The following is an 18,882-nucleotide window of genomic DNA, read 5'->3' as shown; positions in this document are numbered from 1 at the left end:
TAAATAAAAATAAAAAATATTTTTCTCTTCCCTCTTTTAAAATTCGAATAGTCTCTCTCTCATCTCTTTCTATTTATTTTATTTAAGTACTAACACTTCTCATCTAATAATTCGAACCCTCTCTCCCCCTCTGTGTTCGAATTCTTCTTTCTCTACCTCATGCTTCTATTCTTCTCTTTCTTCTGACACATAAAGGAATCTCTATACTGTAACATAGAGGATTCCACTACTCCTTTTGTTCTCTTCTTTTTCATATGAGTAGGAACAAGGATAAGGACATTCTTGTTGAAGCTGATCCTAAACCTGAAAGGACTCTGAAGAGGAAGCTAAGAGAAGATAAAACACAACACTCCGGAGAGGACCTTACAGTAAATTTTGAAAAAGAGGCAGACATGGCAGCCAAACCTGAGAACAATAGTGGAGATGCGAGGAAGATGCTTGGTGACTTTACTACACTAACTTTCAACTTCTATGGAAGAAGCATCTTAATTCCTACCATTGGAGCAAACAACTTTGAGCTTAAGCCTCAATTAGTTTCTCTAGTGCAACAGAATTGCAAGTTTCATGGACTTCCATTGGAAGATCCTCATCAGTTTTTAGCTGAATTCTTGTAAATCTGTGACACTGTTAAGACCAATGGGGTTGATCCTGAGGTCTATAGACTTATACTTTTCCCCTTTGCTGAAAGAGACAAAAATAGGATATGGTTGGACTCACAACCTAAGGAAAGCCTAAACTCTTGGAAAAAGTTGGTCAATGCTTTCTTGGCCAAATTATTTCCCCCTCAAAAGATGAGCAAGCTTAGAGTGGAAGTCCAAACCTTCAGACAAAAGGAAGGTGAATTCCTCTATGAAGCTTGGGAAAGATACAAGCAATTAATCAGAAGGTGTCCTTCTGACATGCTTCCAGAATGGAGCATCTTAGTTATATTCTATAATGGTCTGTTTGAATTGTCCAAGATGTCATTGGACCATTCTGCTGGTGGATCCCTTCATATGAAAACACCTATAGAAGCCCAGAAACTCATTGAGATGGTTGCAAATAACCAGTTCATGTACACTTTTGAAAGAAATCCTGTGAATAATGGGATGACTCAGAAGAAAGGAGTTTTTGAGATTGATACTCTAAATACCATATTGGCTCAGAATAAAATATTAACTCAGCAAGTCAATATGATTTCTCAGAATCTGACTGGTTTACAAGCTGCATCCAGCAGTACTAAAGAAGCCTCCTCTGAAGGAGAAGCTTATAACCTTGAGAATCTTGCAATAGAAGAGGTGAATTACATGGGAGAACCTTATGGAAACACCTATAATCCTTCATGGAGAAATCATCCAAATTTCTCATGGAAGGATCAACAAAAGCCTCAACAAGGCTTCAATAATAATAATGGTTGGAGAAATATGTTTGGCAATAGCAAGCCTTTTCCATCATCTTCTCAGCAACAGATAGAGAATTCTGAGCAGAGCCTTCCTGTCTTAGCAACCATAGTTTCTGATCTATCTAAGGCCATTCTCAATTTCATGACTGAAACAAGGTCCTCCATCAGAAATTTGGAAGCACAAGTGGGTCAGCTGAGTAAAAGAGTTACTGAAACTCCTCCTAGTACTCTCCCAAGCAATACAGAAGAGAATCCAAAGAGAGAATGCAAGGCCATCAATATAACCAAAATGGCCGAACATATAGAGGAGAAAGAGGCAGTAATTTCCAGTAAGGAAGACCTCAATGGACGCCCACTAGCCAATAAGGAAGTCCTTAATGAGGAACCAAAGGAATCTGAGGCTCATACAGAGACCATAGAGATTCCACTGAACTTACTATTACTGTTCATGAGCTTTGATGAGTATTCTTCCTCCGAAGAAGATGAAGATATTGTTGAAGAGCAAGTTGCTCGGTATCTAGGAGCAATCATGAAGCTGAATGGCAAGTTATTTGGTAATGAGACGTGGGAGGATGAACCTCCATTGCTCATCAATGAACTGAATGCCTTGGCTCAGCAAACATTACCTCAGAAGAAACCAGATCCCTAAAGGTTCTTAATACCTTGTACCATAGGCACCATGACCTTTGAGAAGGCTCTGTGTGACCTGGGATTATGTATAAATCTCATGCCACTCTCTATAATGAAAAAAATGAATCTTTGAGGTACAAGCTGCAAGAATCTCACTAGATATGGCAGACAAATCAATGAAACAGGCTTATGGGTTTGTAGAGGATGTTTTAGTTGAGGTTGAAGGCCTTTACATCCCTGCTGACTTCATAATCCTAAACACTGGGAGGAATGGGGATGAATGATGATTCCTACATACTCCCGTTTAATGTGTTACGCTCTCTTTATTCCAAACAAAAACATTTATAAATTAATTTCTGTCCATTGATTTATTGAAAGCAACTTTAGCTTCAAAAGAAAAATAAAACTCACGCGAGAAATACTCGTCTACCGTGATCCCGTGTGAAACAGCTCACGCTCACCTTCCATGACCATTATGCAAAGACGAAAAATTAAAAAGGAAAATTTCAGTAATCAGTAATTCCACTTTCAAACTATCCAATCTATTATGGTATTGTATTATTGTATTATTGTATACTCTGAATTTTAATGCGATTCCCTAATCAAACACATATAATCTCACGCACTTATAAACTAAACTTAATCTTTGCTAGTCAGAGATATGCCAGCATTAACCTCATGGATCAGAATGAATCACTCAAACCCATGTGCGTGTTTTTGAAGCACACGTGAGATATAAATAAAAACACACACCCCCCAGCTTCTAATCGCAGCAAAGAGAAATTTAGGGGGAAAAAAGAAAAAATTGAAACAGAAAAATAAACCCTTAACCTACACTCTCTAAACCCTTCTCCTCCTCCTTCTTCTTCCTCTTTTTTCTCTGCTGCCGCACTGAATGAAAGTGTGCAATTGAGGTGTTTGTAAAAATGTCGCAATTAAATTTGATGGATCACGCGCCCTCCACGCCGGGGAAGCAAAAACCAGAGAAATCGCCGTACATTAACCACCGAATGAGGCTTCATTCCTCACTCTCCAAGCTCACTATCTTCTCCACCTTCGTCGTGGCCTTCCTCATCTTCCTCTTCCTTTTGTCCCCTCCCTCAGCCACTACCCCTGCCCCGCGCCGCCGTACTCTTGGCGGCAACTCTTTCAATTCCTCCGCCACCTCCTGGGGTGGCTCCGACTGGGAGAAGCGCGTGAGCAGGTCGGCGCGCCGTGCCTCCCCTTCCAGTCTCGCCGTCCTCATCACCGGCGCAGCGGGATTCGTCGGAGCGCACGTTTCTCTTGCACTCAAGCGCCGCGGTGACGGCGTCCTCGGCCTCGACAACTTCAACCGCTATTACGACCCGAACCTGAAGCGCGCCCGGCAGCGCCTCCTGGAACGCGCCGGCGTGTTCGTCGTCGAAGGCGACATCAACGACGCCGCACTCCTCCGAAAGCTCTTCGACGTCGTGCCGTTCACACACGTGGCTCACCTGGCTGCTCAGGCTGGAGTCCGCTACGCAATGCAGAACCCTTCCTCCTACGTCCACAGCAACGTCGCTGGGTTCGTGAACCTTCTAGAAGCATGCAAGACAGCGAACCCTCAGCCCGCTGTGGTTTGGGCCTCGTCGAGTTCTGTGTACGGGCTCAACTCCAAGGTTCCTTTCTCCGAGAAGGACCGTACGGACCAGCCCGCGAGCCTCTACGCGGCAACGAAGAAAGCAGGGGAGGAAATAGCCCATAGCTATAATCACATCTACGGGCTTTCAATCACGGGCCTGAGGTTCTTCACGGTTTACGGGCCTTGGGGAAGGCCCGACATGGCGTATTTTTTCTTCACGAAGGATATACTGAAGGGGAAGCAGATCACTGTGTTTGAGGCGCCGGATGGTGGAATGGTTGCTAGAGATTTTACTTACATTGATGATGTTGTGAAGGGGTTCTTGGGGGCTCTGGATACAGCGAAGAAGAGTACCGGTAGTGGGGGAAAGAAGAAGGAACCGGCGCAGTTGAGGGTTTTTAATTTGGGGAATACATCCCCGGTTCCGGTGTCGGACCTGGTGGCGATTCTTGAGAGATTGCTGAAGGTGAAGGCGAAGAAGAAAGTAGTGGCGATGCCGAGAAATGGGGATGTGAGGTTCACTCATGCTAATATTAGCTTGGCGAGTAAGGAGCTTGGGTATAGACCCACTACTGATTTGGGGACAGGGCTAAGGAAGTTTGTTAAGTGGTACCTTGAGTTTTATCCTGGCTCCAAGAAGAAGAGTGCTTGGTAATGGTGATTCTTCTTTTAAAGTGGTGTTCTAGTTTTTTCTGGTTGATGAATGAGTCATTGTTTTATTTGTTGACACTCACCGATTGTGTACTTTTTTATTATGCCTTCTGTTTTTTACGAAGAAGATTTGGATCTGGTTCTGCAGGCTGCAGAGGCTTTGATTGATGTTGAAAGAGTTCATACAACTGCATTAGGAGCCAAGAAGAACTAGTGTCATGATGATCTATCTTTTTTTTTTTCTGGTTTTAAATCATGTTGTAATTTTGCTTCATTTTCATCTTCAATTGTATTCCTTTTAGTTTAGGCATTGTACAGTCTTTGACTAGAGACATCAAATTGGGGTTTGTTAATTGTGCATTCTTTTCTTGTATGTTTTTGAATTCAAAGCATTTGCACGATAAGAATGTTCTACACTGTTCCATTGTCTATTAATCTGAAGGTGTGTGCTTAATTATGAACTCATGTTGCCAACTTGCCATGGTTTTGGTTTAAACTGAGTTAAACTTGTGTTATGGTGATGACTTGCTTACAAGTACTGCTGCTACGATGATTTCTGTTCGAGGCTCCAATCTTGTTAAATCGGAATTCTTCTGGGCATGGATGTGTTAGCACCGCACACCAAATGTTAAAGCTTGGAAATTTTCAAGTGCCAACCTACATTATAGACTCTTGAGCCAGGGCACAGAGCCAACGGTGACATTAGGTGAAGTTTTCGTCATTCGGAATGCTGTTTCGTTTTAAAGTGTCGCATGTTTTAGCTGACTATATGATGTTTATGCCATTTGGTTGCAGCAATTTTTGGTTCAATACCGAGTATTTGACCAGATCTAAAATGATAAATATTCATGCATCAGGTCATTCATGGCACTATTGTCTGGGCTTGTTCTGAAATGTCAAGAATGGTTCAAACCATGAATGCTATAAGATCAAAGTTCAAAGACGTTTTTTTTTTTGGTTTGGGGCTTTGGTGTTGTTGGTATTAAGCACTTTTCAGTGTTAAATAGATATAGCCGTGCAGCTTGTTCATTTTGCAAATTCCTACAGATTGATCAGTGATAAGGCTATCTTTCTGCAACTCTTGGGTTGTTGCCAGAAAGCGATTGAAGAAACTTCATATCAGCTGAAAGTTGGATTGTCTACTTCATTTCCTATCAGCCCTGGGCCTTGAGCAACGGACTCGGTGTTCATAATATGAAACAGACTTATTTCCTACACCTATAAGCTATAAATGCAGTTTGACTAGTGTAAGTTACTAACGCTAGCTTTGCAATATTTTGTTTTATCAATAATGCTCTACATCCATGTAAAGAATGCATTCAAATTATCCAAACAATATTGGCCAGATGCCCTTCTCTCCCTCTCTCACTCGTTTGTCATACACGTGCTACATATAACGTGCTACAACCTAAGGTTTTGCTCAACGTAAACCTTCTGCTGCAACGTAAACATTCTTCTTCTCTGCTCGCGTTCTTTTCTTCCTTATTGATCTGCATTGCCTTTGGCGTTCTCCTCTGATCACGTTCATCTTCTCGTTTTCTTCTTTCGATCCGGTTACGTTGCATTTATCTTCTTCCTATTTTTTTGTTTTCTTCTTCGAGCTGTACTTCTGAATTGAAATGATGAATGACTCAATTTCAAATCAATTGAATGAGAGCGATTTGGATTCTTCTTCTGAAACGAATTAAACTGACGAAGTTTGGATTATTCAATGTTGAATCAAATGGAATGGAATGTAATTGCTAATTTAAATTGAACTGAATTGACGGAGGTGTACTGCAAATAAATTGATAATCTATAAATTGTAGGCTGAGCTGTTTGAATTTGATTTTATATAATGGATTATGTTTCGTTCACTCAATACTATACAATTGTTTCACTATAATAACATATTCGGTTCATTTTTGTTCTGCACAATTCAAAACTCTTCCTCCTCACCTTCTACTGCTTTTTCACCAGAGAGAGAAGGAGGAAAAGACAAAAAAAATATAACAGCAACAACAAAAAAATAATGACGATAAAGAGAAAACACGTGAAGAAGAAAAAACGCGAAAAAGTAGGAGGAGGATAAGGAAGGCGAAGAAGAAGAAGCTTCGTACGTAAACCAACGTGAGAAGAAGAAGCGTTGAGCAAGAGCGGTTTTGAATGTATTGGGTGTGTGTATTTCACATTTCATTTAATGGTATTAGATTTTTTTAGTGTTGGGTCAACTTGGATAAACTTGGATACAAAATTATATGGATGTGTAGCATGATTGTTTGTTTATTTGCATTTCCATTATTTTGGGTTTACACCTTTTGCCACTTCACCTGTAGTAGGTCCAATCGAAATTAAACTAGCAAATGTTCAAATGGAACTTTTAAATTTTAGGTGTGACTTAATCTTTTGAATTTGAAAAAATATAAGGGATCAATTAGTAGTGTAGCTAATTAAAAAAGTCCAAAAGAGTTAACTCTAATTTTTTGCACTCACTTTATTGACAATATGGTTCTAAAAATCAAACTGATCATCCAACTATTTTAGTTATTGGTTCACTTATTTACTGAATCAATCGATTATACCGTAATTGGAAAAAACTGTTTTATAATAAAATAATAAATAAATATTCTAAAATATAATTATAGTCTAATATAAATTTTAAAATATCTTCCAAATTTAAAACATTACAGCAATCAAAGTCTAATATAACCTTTGCCCTCATCAATTATTAACAATTTATCATTCTTTAGTCATTATATTATTATTAAACTCATTAAGATAGTCACAAAAACAAAACAAAAAATCATTAACTTAACCAAACCAATAACAAATGTTCAATCATTTACTCATTTAATTAATTAAGTTAATTATTCAATTCATCTATTCCTTCATTGAATTAAAAACAATGAGCACAAAACACAATAATGTAGTGAAATTCACAGTGCTAGCAGTAAGCATAAACGAACACAACAACAGTGAACAGAGCTAATTAATAATCATTCAAAAGTGGTTTCTGAACAAAATATTCATCGAGCAAATTCATCTAGTGGAAATTTAGTCTTTGATAAGATATAGCAGTAAACTCACATAACATACTCAAAATGAAGTTCCTTTCAATATCAACTTAACTTCTATTAGAAAAATAGCTAATTTTACAACATGAAAATCACAACCACACAGTATCTAGTTCCTTTCGCACTTTGGATCAGCCATAACAAAATGATAAGCTATCACCAGTACAAAGTTGAAGACCCCAAGAAAGCTGGCAAAGAAACCCATATCTTATCATCAATCATCTGTAGCAAGACGCAAAAATAAATTCATGTCATTATCATGGTTTTGGACATTAAAATAGGTTTTTCGCTTTTTTCCAACTGATGGCACGTACAATTTGAACTGTGAATCTCATATACTGAATTAAAGAATAATTTAATCAATATTGATTCCTAAGACATGATCATATGGAACAACATCCATACATCATAATTCAAAAATTAGAATCTTCTAAATTAACAAATCAGAATAAATTATAACAAAATCAGAAAACAAGTTGTTGCTTAGAAGTTTAAATAAAAATTTAGCAAATTAATAACTCAAAGCTTAGCAAAATCATCAAATGCATCATAAGGGGAGGAGAAGAGCAGCAGCGAGTCAGAGACCAGAGAGGCAGAGATGCAGCCACGTTGTCCAGCCACCACCACCAGCGGCAGCAAGTGTAAACCCCGCTAAAATAAGTAAATAATTAGTCAATAAATTGAATTTTAATTAGAAAAATTTAAAATATGAATCCAATATCAAAATAGAATAGAGCTCTTCAAAACGAGAATTTTGATACCAATTTCAAAAATTTTGGTCCAAAATTGGACTGGATAGACCGAACCGGTTGAACCGAGCCTAAAACCGGATCCGTGGGTCCAACCAGACCCATAATTTAGGGACAGAATTATCTTCTTCCCTGTTCAGCATCAAAAATGCTAAACAGCGTTGGGGATGAAGAGAGCTTCCCTAACCCTCATCAATTCTTCCTTCCACCATAACTTTTTCGTTTGAGCTCCGATCGCCGCACCGTTCGCGGCCACGCGTCCAGCGCGTCGAGCTTTACATTTTTGTCGGATCAATTTTACTGGTAAGCATCAATTTTATTTCAGAATCTCTATCCCTTTTCTAATTGTGAAATTAAACCTTTATGATGAAATCTTGCCCAATTTGGTGTTTTAGTTTCGATTTAGCTTGCGGAGCTTATTGGGCTTGAGTTGCTATGCATGTGGGTACGGTAAGGACACTCTAAACCTAGCCAAATCTTGAATTTATTGTGTAAAATCTGAATTTGGAATATATATGTGTATTAAGTGTGAATTAAGTTTATATATATGCATTGGAATTGAAAAGTAAGCATTTGGAGGCTTGGTGGTTATTGGAGCTAAGATTTTGGTTAACTTCTCAAGCTTGAGGGACTGTGTTTCTGACTAGTGTGGCTGCCTTGGACTAAATATAGCGATCGGCCAAGGTATGGTTTAGGTTTCGCATGTTTAATATATAAGGTTTTGTGAAAACTTAGGCTAGAGAATTATAGGATAAGTTGAAATGGTTTTATGCACTAAACAATTAGTTTTGTGACGTTGATGGTAAAATGATGATTAGGCTTGTGTTGGAATTAATGGATGTAAGATGATTGGCGATAATGAGAATGAGTTATTGGTGTTAATGAATATGTGTTATTAAAATTAATAATGGTGAGTTGATAATGGTGTTGGTATATGTTAATGAGATTTTGTGGTTATGGTTTGTTGATTAGTTAATGATGATTTTTGGGTGGTTATTAATGAATTGAGGAAATAAGATAATGAATTTTAAAATGGTAGCTTGTGGTTGGAAGGGTGGATTTTTGAATAATATATGAGATTTATGAATTGGAGTGAGTATTAATGTGTTAGTAGATAGTATTAATGAAATGGGGCTTGATATGTTGTAAATGTACAGGTTTTGTGGGTAAGAAATGTGAATTTGGTAAAAAGTAGGGTTTGGTGTAATTTGGTAAAAAAGTGATTTTTAATGAACTTTGGAAGTCCATAACTTACTCCTCAAATTTTGGATGCAAATGGGTTTGTTTTAAATTAAAGAATGTTTGATAAGCTTGAGATTGATATAAAGTTTGCGGAAAACCGAATTTTGTAGAGGAAGTTATGGACGCCGAAAAATCGGTGCGAAAAACTGAAATTTTGAATGTTACAGTAGAACCAGGTTTTCTGGTGTGTGCCCACGCACATTGTTGTACGCACGCACCCAACAGAAGAAGAAATTTACCTGCACGTACGGACGCCTTTGTGCGCACGCACACGTGGTGTTTTTCAGGAACTGTGCGTACGCATGCTTCTGTGCGCACGCACACACCAGGATATGCTTTCTGTTGGTGGCGCTCGCAGGGACTGATGCGCACGCACACCAAGTGATTCCTGGCTGGTGTGGGCACGCACACATTCGTGCGCACGTACACATTCTGCTTTCTTTTTGAGCTGTGGGCACGCACACATATGTGCATACGCACACACCCTGTTTTTCAGCACTGATAAACGAAATTTTTGTATGTCGATATAGAATTTAGTAGTGAATACAATCGTGAGTATAGTCTAATCGACACTCAAATCTCGCATCAAACAATTCTACAATCTACAATCGAGAGTATTAATCCCGAGTCGTCCTCCCTTGGACTTGCATTAGAGTGCTCATTATTGCTTAGGAAGTCAAAGTCTTTTGTGATTTTTGAGAGTTGGTATGGGAGTGCAAGCTAACAAAGTTTAAACAACAAACAAACAATATTAAAAAACTTGGCCAAGGATGAGCATTGGAAGTTCCATCACCAAAGCTTAAAAAAGGCGTATTTGTAACAAAAAATATTGTTACAAAACGTCGATATTTTGACACAAAAGTTTTTTGTAACAAAAAAAGGGTCCATTGCAGTAAGTCCCGCTACAAAAAGTTTTTGTAACGAAAAATGGAACTGTTACAATTCAATACCATATTTTGTAACAATTTTTTCTGATACAAAAAACCGGACGCCGTTACAAAACTGGTAACAAATTTTGATCTTGAAGGTATTTTTCGTGACAGTAAATTTTTTTCCTATCAAAAAAATTTGTTACAAAATGTAACATGAGTTGGTAACATTTTTTTTCTTCAATTACGAAATCAAATAAGTTATTTTGTAACAACTTTATTTTTATTACAAATTACATGCATAATTTAGTGAATTAGTTTTTAAATTAACTAATATAATAACGCTTTTAATAAGCTAGTTTACATCTATTTAATATGCAAAAACATACATAAGTCAAACAAGATCCTTTTAGCTGAAATTGTCTTGAAACAAAATAACATTAGCTAGTGAGTATATGGATTAGTTCAACCAAAACATAAAAGTTTAACATAAAAGTTCAACCAAAACATAAAAGTTCTAACATAGATTAGTGTCTCTATGCATCAAAACATTCTTGAGCCCTCAAGGTTGCATATGGTCACCCTTTCAGCACTCCTGTAAATAAGAAAAACCGAAACAAAAAAGTTAGAAACAAGATATAACACTATCTATAATTTTTCCACTAAGTTTTAGCCAAACTGTTTAGAAAAAATTCGGCAGAACTCCCCTAAAAATTGGATATTTCCACCGTTCACGGTTCCAACAAACACAACCAATATACAACTTATGTCTTAGCCATACCCAACCAAATTTATTAAACCAAATAATAGGACATTTGTCATTTTTCAACCATGACACAAGTAAAATGTGATAAAGAGATCCATATACAAATTAAAGTATACTAATATAAAATGGGAATCATCTACAAAAATGTATTAAAACCATAAGCAACTTTAGGAGTACCTTTAGGGTCTAGTTTGATTCATTGTCAAAGCGCGCTATGAGAGAGTTGACAACAGCTTGTTGAGCTTCCAATTGAGCTTTCATTTGAGCTAATTCTTCCTCTTGCCGTGTTCGTTGCTCTTCAAGTTTTTCTTTGAGCACATCTATTTCCTTTGTTAGCTCCTCACGGTGTTGCATTGCCTCTTGAAGTTGTGCTTGAATCCTTAACTTAGACTTTGAAGCCTTTATGCCATAATTTGCACCACTTTTCTCACCTCTCACAATTAGAAAAGCTTCATTTGGAGTGAGAGGATTTTCCAAATCATAGAAATCATCGAGCATAGTGCTAATATCATCCTACACAATCCAATTTGTAATTTGAAAATGGAGATAATATTTAACTTCCATGCAACAAAAAGAGGAAAAGGTTAAGAATGTTACATCAATTTGTTTTGCTTTTTCATTCACCCATTCTCCATTACTCTTTTGATGAGTAATTTGCCATAATTCTTGAATGTCAGGATCGACACCGGTTCTAAGATGGCGCTGCAAATTTTTTGAAAGTGTAAAATATAGCATGTAGTTAAGTGCAAACATGACATAGCAAAAAATAGAAGACCAAATTAAAACTTTAAGACTATTTACCCGATCACGTCTAACAACTTAAAATGTCCTTCGACCAACAATATGTGGTACAACATGATGCTTTCTATTATCTTTGTTTCTTAAACTTTTTTCCTATAGAAGACCAAACTCACAAAAGACAAAAGAAGGTCAGATATAATAATTTGCATTGACCTAAAATAGCAAAACAACATAAAAAAACCTCAATGGTTGTCACAATGAAAATTTCAAACCTGAAAAGAAGGACTTCTAAAGTAGGACACCAAATTCTCCCATGTCTCCGGTAGAACATTGTTTGGTGGATTTTGAAGGCGCTCCTCATCAGTTTGATACAACTCATAGTGCTCACGCAATCTTGAGCGCCAACTTCGATAACATATGTTAGCCTTAGCTAAAATCATGTTGCGCATTACTTGCATATCAGCTATATCAAACTTTTCCTACAAATGATTTGTCAAAGTTAGTTAGCAGAAATAACTTCTATAATAAATTGAATAACAAAAAATATAAATATCTATTACCAAAACAATGTCGCATATTTTTTGCTTGACATCATCTCCAACTTGGCTCCATTTCTCTATATCCAAAGGAGCATTTTGTCTTGTAACAATACCCACTTCAGATGCAAACAGATCAGCATGGATGCCATTAGGAGCTAAGTTCTCCAAAGAGATCGACAATTTCAATTTTCCATTTGTCTTTGTTTTGATAACCCTATTTGCTGCAATCCCATGCGAAGGTCCCCTTTTACCAATACGCCTATCAACAGCGGCAGTGGGTGGTGCTGAAGTAGGGTCTGCCGGGGCTGAAACAGGTGCTGCTGGGGCTGGGGCTGGGGCTGCATGGGCTGCCAGGGCTGGGACAGGGGCTGCAGTGGCTGTAGGGGCTGCCGGGACTGGGACAGGGGCTACAGGGGCTGCAGGGGCTGGGATAGGTGCTGCAGGGGCTGGGGTGGGGCCACGTGCTGCAAGGGCTGTGGCAGGTGCTCGTGGTGTATAACCAGATGCAGCAGCCCTTGTCAATCTCCGTGTAGCCATTATGTTATGCAATCTACAATAAAGTTAACAGAGATAAAATTAGAAAAATGAAATAATAAAATAGCAACATCGTTTAATATACAATTACACAAAGGAAAGCACATCAATAAAAGTTGGTACTTGATTCAAAATATATTATAGTTTTCAAAAAAGTTAAACAAGTGGAATAAAGAGTGAAGAACTTAGCAAATGCAAATATGATGTGAATTCGTAAAGTTTAACTACTTTAAAGGCAATCACCATTCCTATACAAAAAGTGGATAAAGTATATTCACAATCCTATACAAAAAATGGATAATTTAGCAATTGCAAATATCTTGTATTCCCCAAAATAAAAATACTAAGAAGTCAATCATTATCATTTGAATCTTCTTCTTCTTCTTCTTCTTCTTCTTCTTCTTCTTCTTCTTCTTCTTCTTCTTCTTCTTCTTCTTCCAAACACTTAGGCACGTCCACACTTGATCCCTCTATGTCACCTTTACCCAATTCCATCAACAAATTGATATCACCCGAAGATGGTACTTGATTAAAGCTTCCCATTTCATCTTGTTGGTATGCCTCTTCTTGCATGATATCTTGCTCAGGCACATCATATATATTGCGAGGCTTTACTTGGACCACAGTACACCAATTAGGCATTTTAATTGCCTTTACATAGTATACTTGCTCAGCTTGACATGCTGAAATGAAAGGCTCATCCTTATATCTAACATATGTGACATCCACATTTATGAATCCATACTCATCTTTACAATATCCCCTACTTTGATTTCATCCTATTGGAGGAACATCAAACTACTCACACTTAAATAAGATCACTTTATGTTTTCCGATATAATCTAACTCAATAATATCAGTCAACACGCCATAATAATCCACACCCCCAGTCAATTCATCTCCCTTCACAACTACTCCACTATTTTGAGTCTTCAAAAATGCTTCATGGGTTTCGCCACGAAATGTAAAACCGTTGACAGCACATGTGTTGTAGAAATGTGCACGTCGATCAGGACCTCTTGCTAGAGAAAGCAGTTGATTATTCACCTGTGCACTCCCTACTTTGTGTAGATCTGAAATCTACATTAATGAATTGCAATTAAAACTAAATACTACCAAGATACTCTTCAATTCTACAACTATCAAAGTTTACTCATTTACCTTTGATGAGCGGATAATTTATACGCTTTTTGGCATTGTTTTTAGTATGTTTTAGTTAGTTTTTATTATATTTTTATTAGTTTTTAGTTAAAATTCACTTTTCTGGACTTTACTATGAGTTTGTGTGTTTTTCTGTGATTTTAGGTATTTTCTGGCTGAAATTAAGGGACCTGAGCAAAAATCTGATTCAGAGGCTGAAAAGGACTGCAGATGCTGTTGGATTCTGACCTCCCTATACTCGAAGTGGATTTTCTGGAGCTACAAAAACCCAATTGGCGCGCTTTCAATTGCGTTGGAAAGTAGACATCCTGGGCTTTCCAGCAATATATAATAGTTCATACTTTGCTCGAGATTTGATGGCCCAAACAGGCGTTCCAAGTCAGCTCAAGAATTCTGGCGTTAAACGCCGGAACTGGCACAAGAATGGGAGTTAAACGCCCAAACTGGCACAAAAGCTGGCGTTTAACTCCAAGAAAAGTCTCTACACATGAAAGCTTCAATGCTCAGCCTAAGCACACACCAAGTGGGCCCGGAAGTGGATTTTTATGTCATTTACTCATCTTTGTAAACCCTAAGCTACTAGTTATCTACAAATAGGACCTTTCACTATTGTATTATCATTTTTGGACGTCTAGTTCTTAGATCATGAATGGCCAGCCTAGACCTTGTTCTTATGTATTTTCAATGGTGGAGTTTCTACACACCATAGATTAAGGTGTGGAGCTCTGCTGTACCTCGAGTATCAATGCAATTACTATTGTTCTTCTATTCAATTCGGCTTATTCTTGTTCTAAGATATCACTTGTTCCTCAACTTGATGAATGTGATGATCCGTGACACTCATCATCATTCTCACCTATAAACGTGTGTCTGACAACCACCTCTGTTCTACCTGAGATTGAGTGGATATCTCTTGGATCCCTTAATCAGAATCTTCGTGGTATAAGCTAGAATTGATGGCGGCATTCAAGAGAATCCGGAAGGTCTAAACCTTGTCTGTGGTATTCTGAGTAGGATTCAAGGATTGAATGACTGTGACGAGCTTCAAACTTGCGATTGTGGGGCGTTAGTGACAGACGCAAAAGAATCACTGGATTCTATTCCGACATGATCGAGAACTGACAGATGAATAGTCGTGCTGTGACAGAGCGCGTTGAACATTTTCACTGAGAGGACGGTACTGTAGCCATTGACAACGGTGATGCCCAACATACAGCTTGCCATGGAAAGGAGTAAGAAGGATTGGATGAAGACAGTAGAAAAGCAGAGAGACGGAAGGGACAAAGCATCTCCAAACGCTTATCTAAAATTCTCACCAATGAATTGCATAAGTATCACTATCTTTATTTTGTGTTTTATTTATCTTTTAATTATTAATCCTCCATAACCATTTGAATCCGCCTGACTGAGATTTACAAGATGACCATAGCTTGCTTCATACCAACAATCTCTGTGGGATCGACCCTTACTCGCGTAAGGTTTATTACTTGGACGACCCAGTACACTTGCTGGTTAGTTGTGCGAAGTTGTGATAAAGAGTTGAGATTGCAGTTGAGCGTACCAGGTTGATGGCGCCATTGATGATCACAATTTCATGCACCAACCTTCTTTTCAAACCATTTCACAAATTGAAGCTTGTGCCTTTTCTGCAGATTTCTTGGATTTTCTCTTGTTAAAACTGCCATATGTTCATCAACCCATGGTTGAACTTCTTCACAATTCTTCAGCACATAGAATTAAGCTTCTCTATGCTCTAAGATACTAAGTTCCTTGTATGCCCCTTTACAACTAAACTGGCCAAGTTCTTTGAACACAGCTATGCCTCGCATAGGTTCATTCTCGCCAGGGTCAGAAATCTTAGAATTTTCATCCAAATATCTCCCCACAAGGGTCATTGCTTCTTCAGAGATATAACCCTCAGATATTGACCCCTCAGGACGTGCTTTGTTTCCCACATAACTCTTTAGGGTGCGCAAATATCTAAAATTGAATTTTTAAGGGATGTTAGAAACCTACATATAGAATACTATAAGGCAGATTCTACGTTATTGTCAATTCTAAAGGGCTAACCTCTCAACAGAGTACATCCAGCGATATTGAACTGGTTCGGCTAACTTAGCTTCATGGGCAAGATGAACGGTTAGGTGAACCATCACATCAAAAAAAGCCGGAGAAAAAACCGTCTCTAATTTACAAAGTGTTATTGCAATCTGGGTTTCAAGTTTGTCTAGGACGTCCACCTTCAACTTTTTGGAACAAAGCTCTCCAAAGAAAATACTTAGATGAATCAACGGTTCACAAACTTCTTTGGGTAAAAGCTCACGAATGGCAAGTGGTAGCAGCTGTTCTATTAGGACATGGCAATCATGGCTCTTCAAGCCATAAATTTTGCAATCTTCAACTTGCACACACCTTCCAATATTTGATGAATACGAATCAGGCAACTTGAGTTTTTTCAAGAACTGACAAAGAAGTTGCCTTTCATTCTCCTTCCTAGTCTTTGACAAAGTATATTTGGCAATCGGCATCACAAACTTGTTGCCCACTCTACGAGGATGAAGGTCTCTCTTGATACCCATAAGTTGAAGATCAAGTCGTGCATTAAGATTGTCCTTTGTCTTTCCATCTATATTTAACAGTGTACCAGTATATTATCGAAGACGTTCTTCTCTATATACATTACTTCTAAATTATGACGTAACAATAATGTCTTCCAATAAGGCAACTCAAAAAAAATGCTTTTCTTTTTCCAATTTCCAGCCGCCTTGTCATGCTCAGACTTCTTTCTCTTTTTACTATTATTCCCAAACTCTGTTTGTTCAAAAGTCTTGAATTCTTCTATGACATCATAACCAGAAAGTGGCTTAGGTGCTTCGCTAAGTTCCCTGGTATTGTCGAAAGAACTCTTATTTCTTCGCCATGGATGATCATGCGGTAAATAGTGGCGATGACCCATATAGCAATGCTTGTGTCCATGTTTCAGCCTCTTAGAACTAGTTTCCCTGTGGCAAAATGCACACTCAAGTGCACCTTTAGTGCTCCAACCTGATAACATGGCATAGGTTGGATAATCATTTATTGTCCATAAAACTGCAGCAGACAACTTAAAGTTCCATTTCTGAACCACATCAAATGTTTCAACACCCCCTTCCCACAATTCTTTCAACTCTTCAATTAACGGTTCTAAGTATACATCAATAGAATTGCCAGGGGTTTTAGGGCCTGGAATAAGTAGAGATAACATCCAATTTGAATGTTTCAAAACCATCCAAGGAGGATAGTTATATGGAATGAGAACAACTGGCCAAGTACTATAGGAAATGTTCATATTGCCGAACGGATTGAATCCATCACTAGCAACTCCAAGCCTGATATTTCTAGCATCACGTGCAAACCATTCGTGCTCCTCATCAAATGTCTTCCACGCCATCGAATTTGATGAGTGTTTTAGGACTCCATCATCAAGTCATTTCTCTTTGTGCCACCTTATTGCTAGCGCTGTTTCTTCACACATGAAGATCCTTTGAAACCTAGGTTTTAACGGAAAGTATCTTAGTATCTTCTGGGGTACCTTCTTCCGTAGGTTATCCTTTTCATTCCCCTTCCCCTTCACCCATCTAGATTGCTTACACTTTGGACATTCATCAAGACCAGGGTATGCTTGCCCTCGAAACAAAATGCAATCATTCACACAAGCATCTATCTTCTCGTAATCTAATCCCAAATCTCGAATCACTTTTCGAGTATCATAAAATGAAGTTGGACAAGAATTTTCCTTTGGAAATATACTTTTTAGAAAGAGCAACAAAGCATCAACTGAATTGTTGCTCCATCCATAGCGACATTTCATTTGAAACAACTTGACAATGAAAGATAACCTTGATATCCCACTGTCCGAATACAGGCTTTGCTCATAATCCCTCATTAGCCTCTGGAACTTCTTTGCCCCCTGATGAGGTTCTTCTTCTATATTTTCATCTACGTTGGTAGCGAAATCTCTCGGCGTCTCCCCTAGTGTTTCTCCTCTAAAGATGTTATACAACATCTCATAAGTAGCAGAATCATTCTCCCTTTCACAATCAATTTCATTTAGATCAGACACATCTATAGTGGATGTATCTTGAAGTATCTCACCATGATGCACCCATGTTTTATAAGAGGTCACTATCCCCCATTGGCGCACATGATGATGAACTTCATTTCTAAATTTGAACATAAAATTGTTGCATTTGGGACAAGGACAACGTATTTGATTTTTCACACCGGGTTGAGAGAAGGAAATATCCAAAAATAATTCATCGAGGCACTTCCTAAACTCAGGAGTACACCTATCAAAATTAACCCAATATTTCTGGTAATTGACCATTGGACTAATTTTTGCAGGAGATGAGAATGGATAGAAGGATGTAAAGAGTGAAAACAAAAAGCGAGGCATGACATAACATAGCATCACAGCGGCTATCACTTTCAAAATCACCAAAAAAAGTGCAAAAAATAGAATCAAAATAATAAAACCAGAAACAAAAAATAGAACAAACATATCAACTCTCCAAATAACCTAAAAATCAGATAATCAACCATGTTACACACCAATACTTTCAACCACAACAACATCAGCATAATCAACTAACAATATTTTCAACCACAATAACAGCAGAATCAAGGTTCAATATTTCAGCTAAGATTATCAACTAACAGCATATTTAACAATACTCAAATAAACTGAAGTTACCTTTAGCAGAAACGTAATCGGACCAGACCAGACCAACAGGAGAAGAAGGACAGCCGAATCAGACCAGCAGAGGCAAAGGACAACGCCGGATGAGCAGAGCAGCATAAACTATCCTAAATTAATGCAATGTAAAATACACAAAATTATTAACAGAATTTAAACAATATCTCTATGTTACTAAGGATCAAATAGTTACCTACTTTACTCAATTCACAAACACAAAAGTATAAA

The 18,882-nt window shown here is 37.9% G+C and overlaps 2 protein-coding genes and 1 non-coding gene across 3 annotated transcripts; 1 reads left to right on the top strand and 2 right to left on the bottom strand.

Moving 5' to 3' along the window:
• Window positions 1-797: 797 nt before the first annotated feature.
• LOC130951824 (small nucleolar RNA R71) lies at window positions 798-905 on the bottom strand. The gene has a single exon (XR_009074113.1). It is a non-coding gene; the product is annotated as a small nucleolar RNA R71 (small nucleolar RNA).
• A 1,672-nt stretch (window positions 906-2,577) lies between these two features.
• Window positions 2,578-4,730, top strand: LOC130943661 (UDP-glucuronate 4-epimerase 5-like). Its single transcript, XM_057871639.1, has 2 exons — window positions 2,578-4,265; window positions 4,414-4,730. Exons 1-2 carry the CDS (start codon window positions 2,938-2,940, stop codon window positions 4,427-4,429), a joined length of 1,344 nt encoding a protein of 447 aa, XP_057727622.1. The 5' UTR covers window positions 2,578-2,937; the 3' UTR covers window positions 4,430-4,730.
• Window positions 4,731-17,385: 12,655 nt separating this feature from the next.
• On the bottom strand, window positions 17,386-18,285 carry LOC130980204 (uncharacterized). Its single transcript, XM_057903862.1, has one exon. It carries the CDS (start codon window positions 18,283-18,285, stop codon window positions 17,386-17,388), a length of 900 nt encoding a protein of 299 aa, XP_057759845.1.
• Window positions 18,286-18,882: the final 597 nt, after the last annotated feature.

This window comes from Arachis stenosperma, chromosome 1, assembly GCF_014773155.1.
Source record: "Arachis stenosperma cultivar V10309 chromosome 1, arast.V10309.gnm1.PFL2, whole genome shotgun sequence".
NCBI classification, from domain to species: domain Eukaryota; kingdom Viridiplantae; phylum Streptophyta; class Magnoliopsida; order Fabales; family Fabaceae; genus Arachis; species Arachis stenosperma.
The sequence above is the reverse complement of the archived record's forward strand: the minus strand, read 5'-3'. Positions and strand labels throughout refer to the sequence as shown.

Excerpts from the sequence above, each read along its gene's own strand:
- LOC130943661 (XM_057871639.1), top strand. The coding sequence starts at position 2,938 with ATGTCGCAATTAAATTTGATGGATCACGCGCCCTCCACGCCGGGGAAG.
- LOC130980204 (XM_057903862.1), bottom strand. The coding sequence starts at position 18,285 with ATGGTCAATTACCAGAAATATTGGGTTAATTTTGATAGGTGTACTCCT.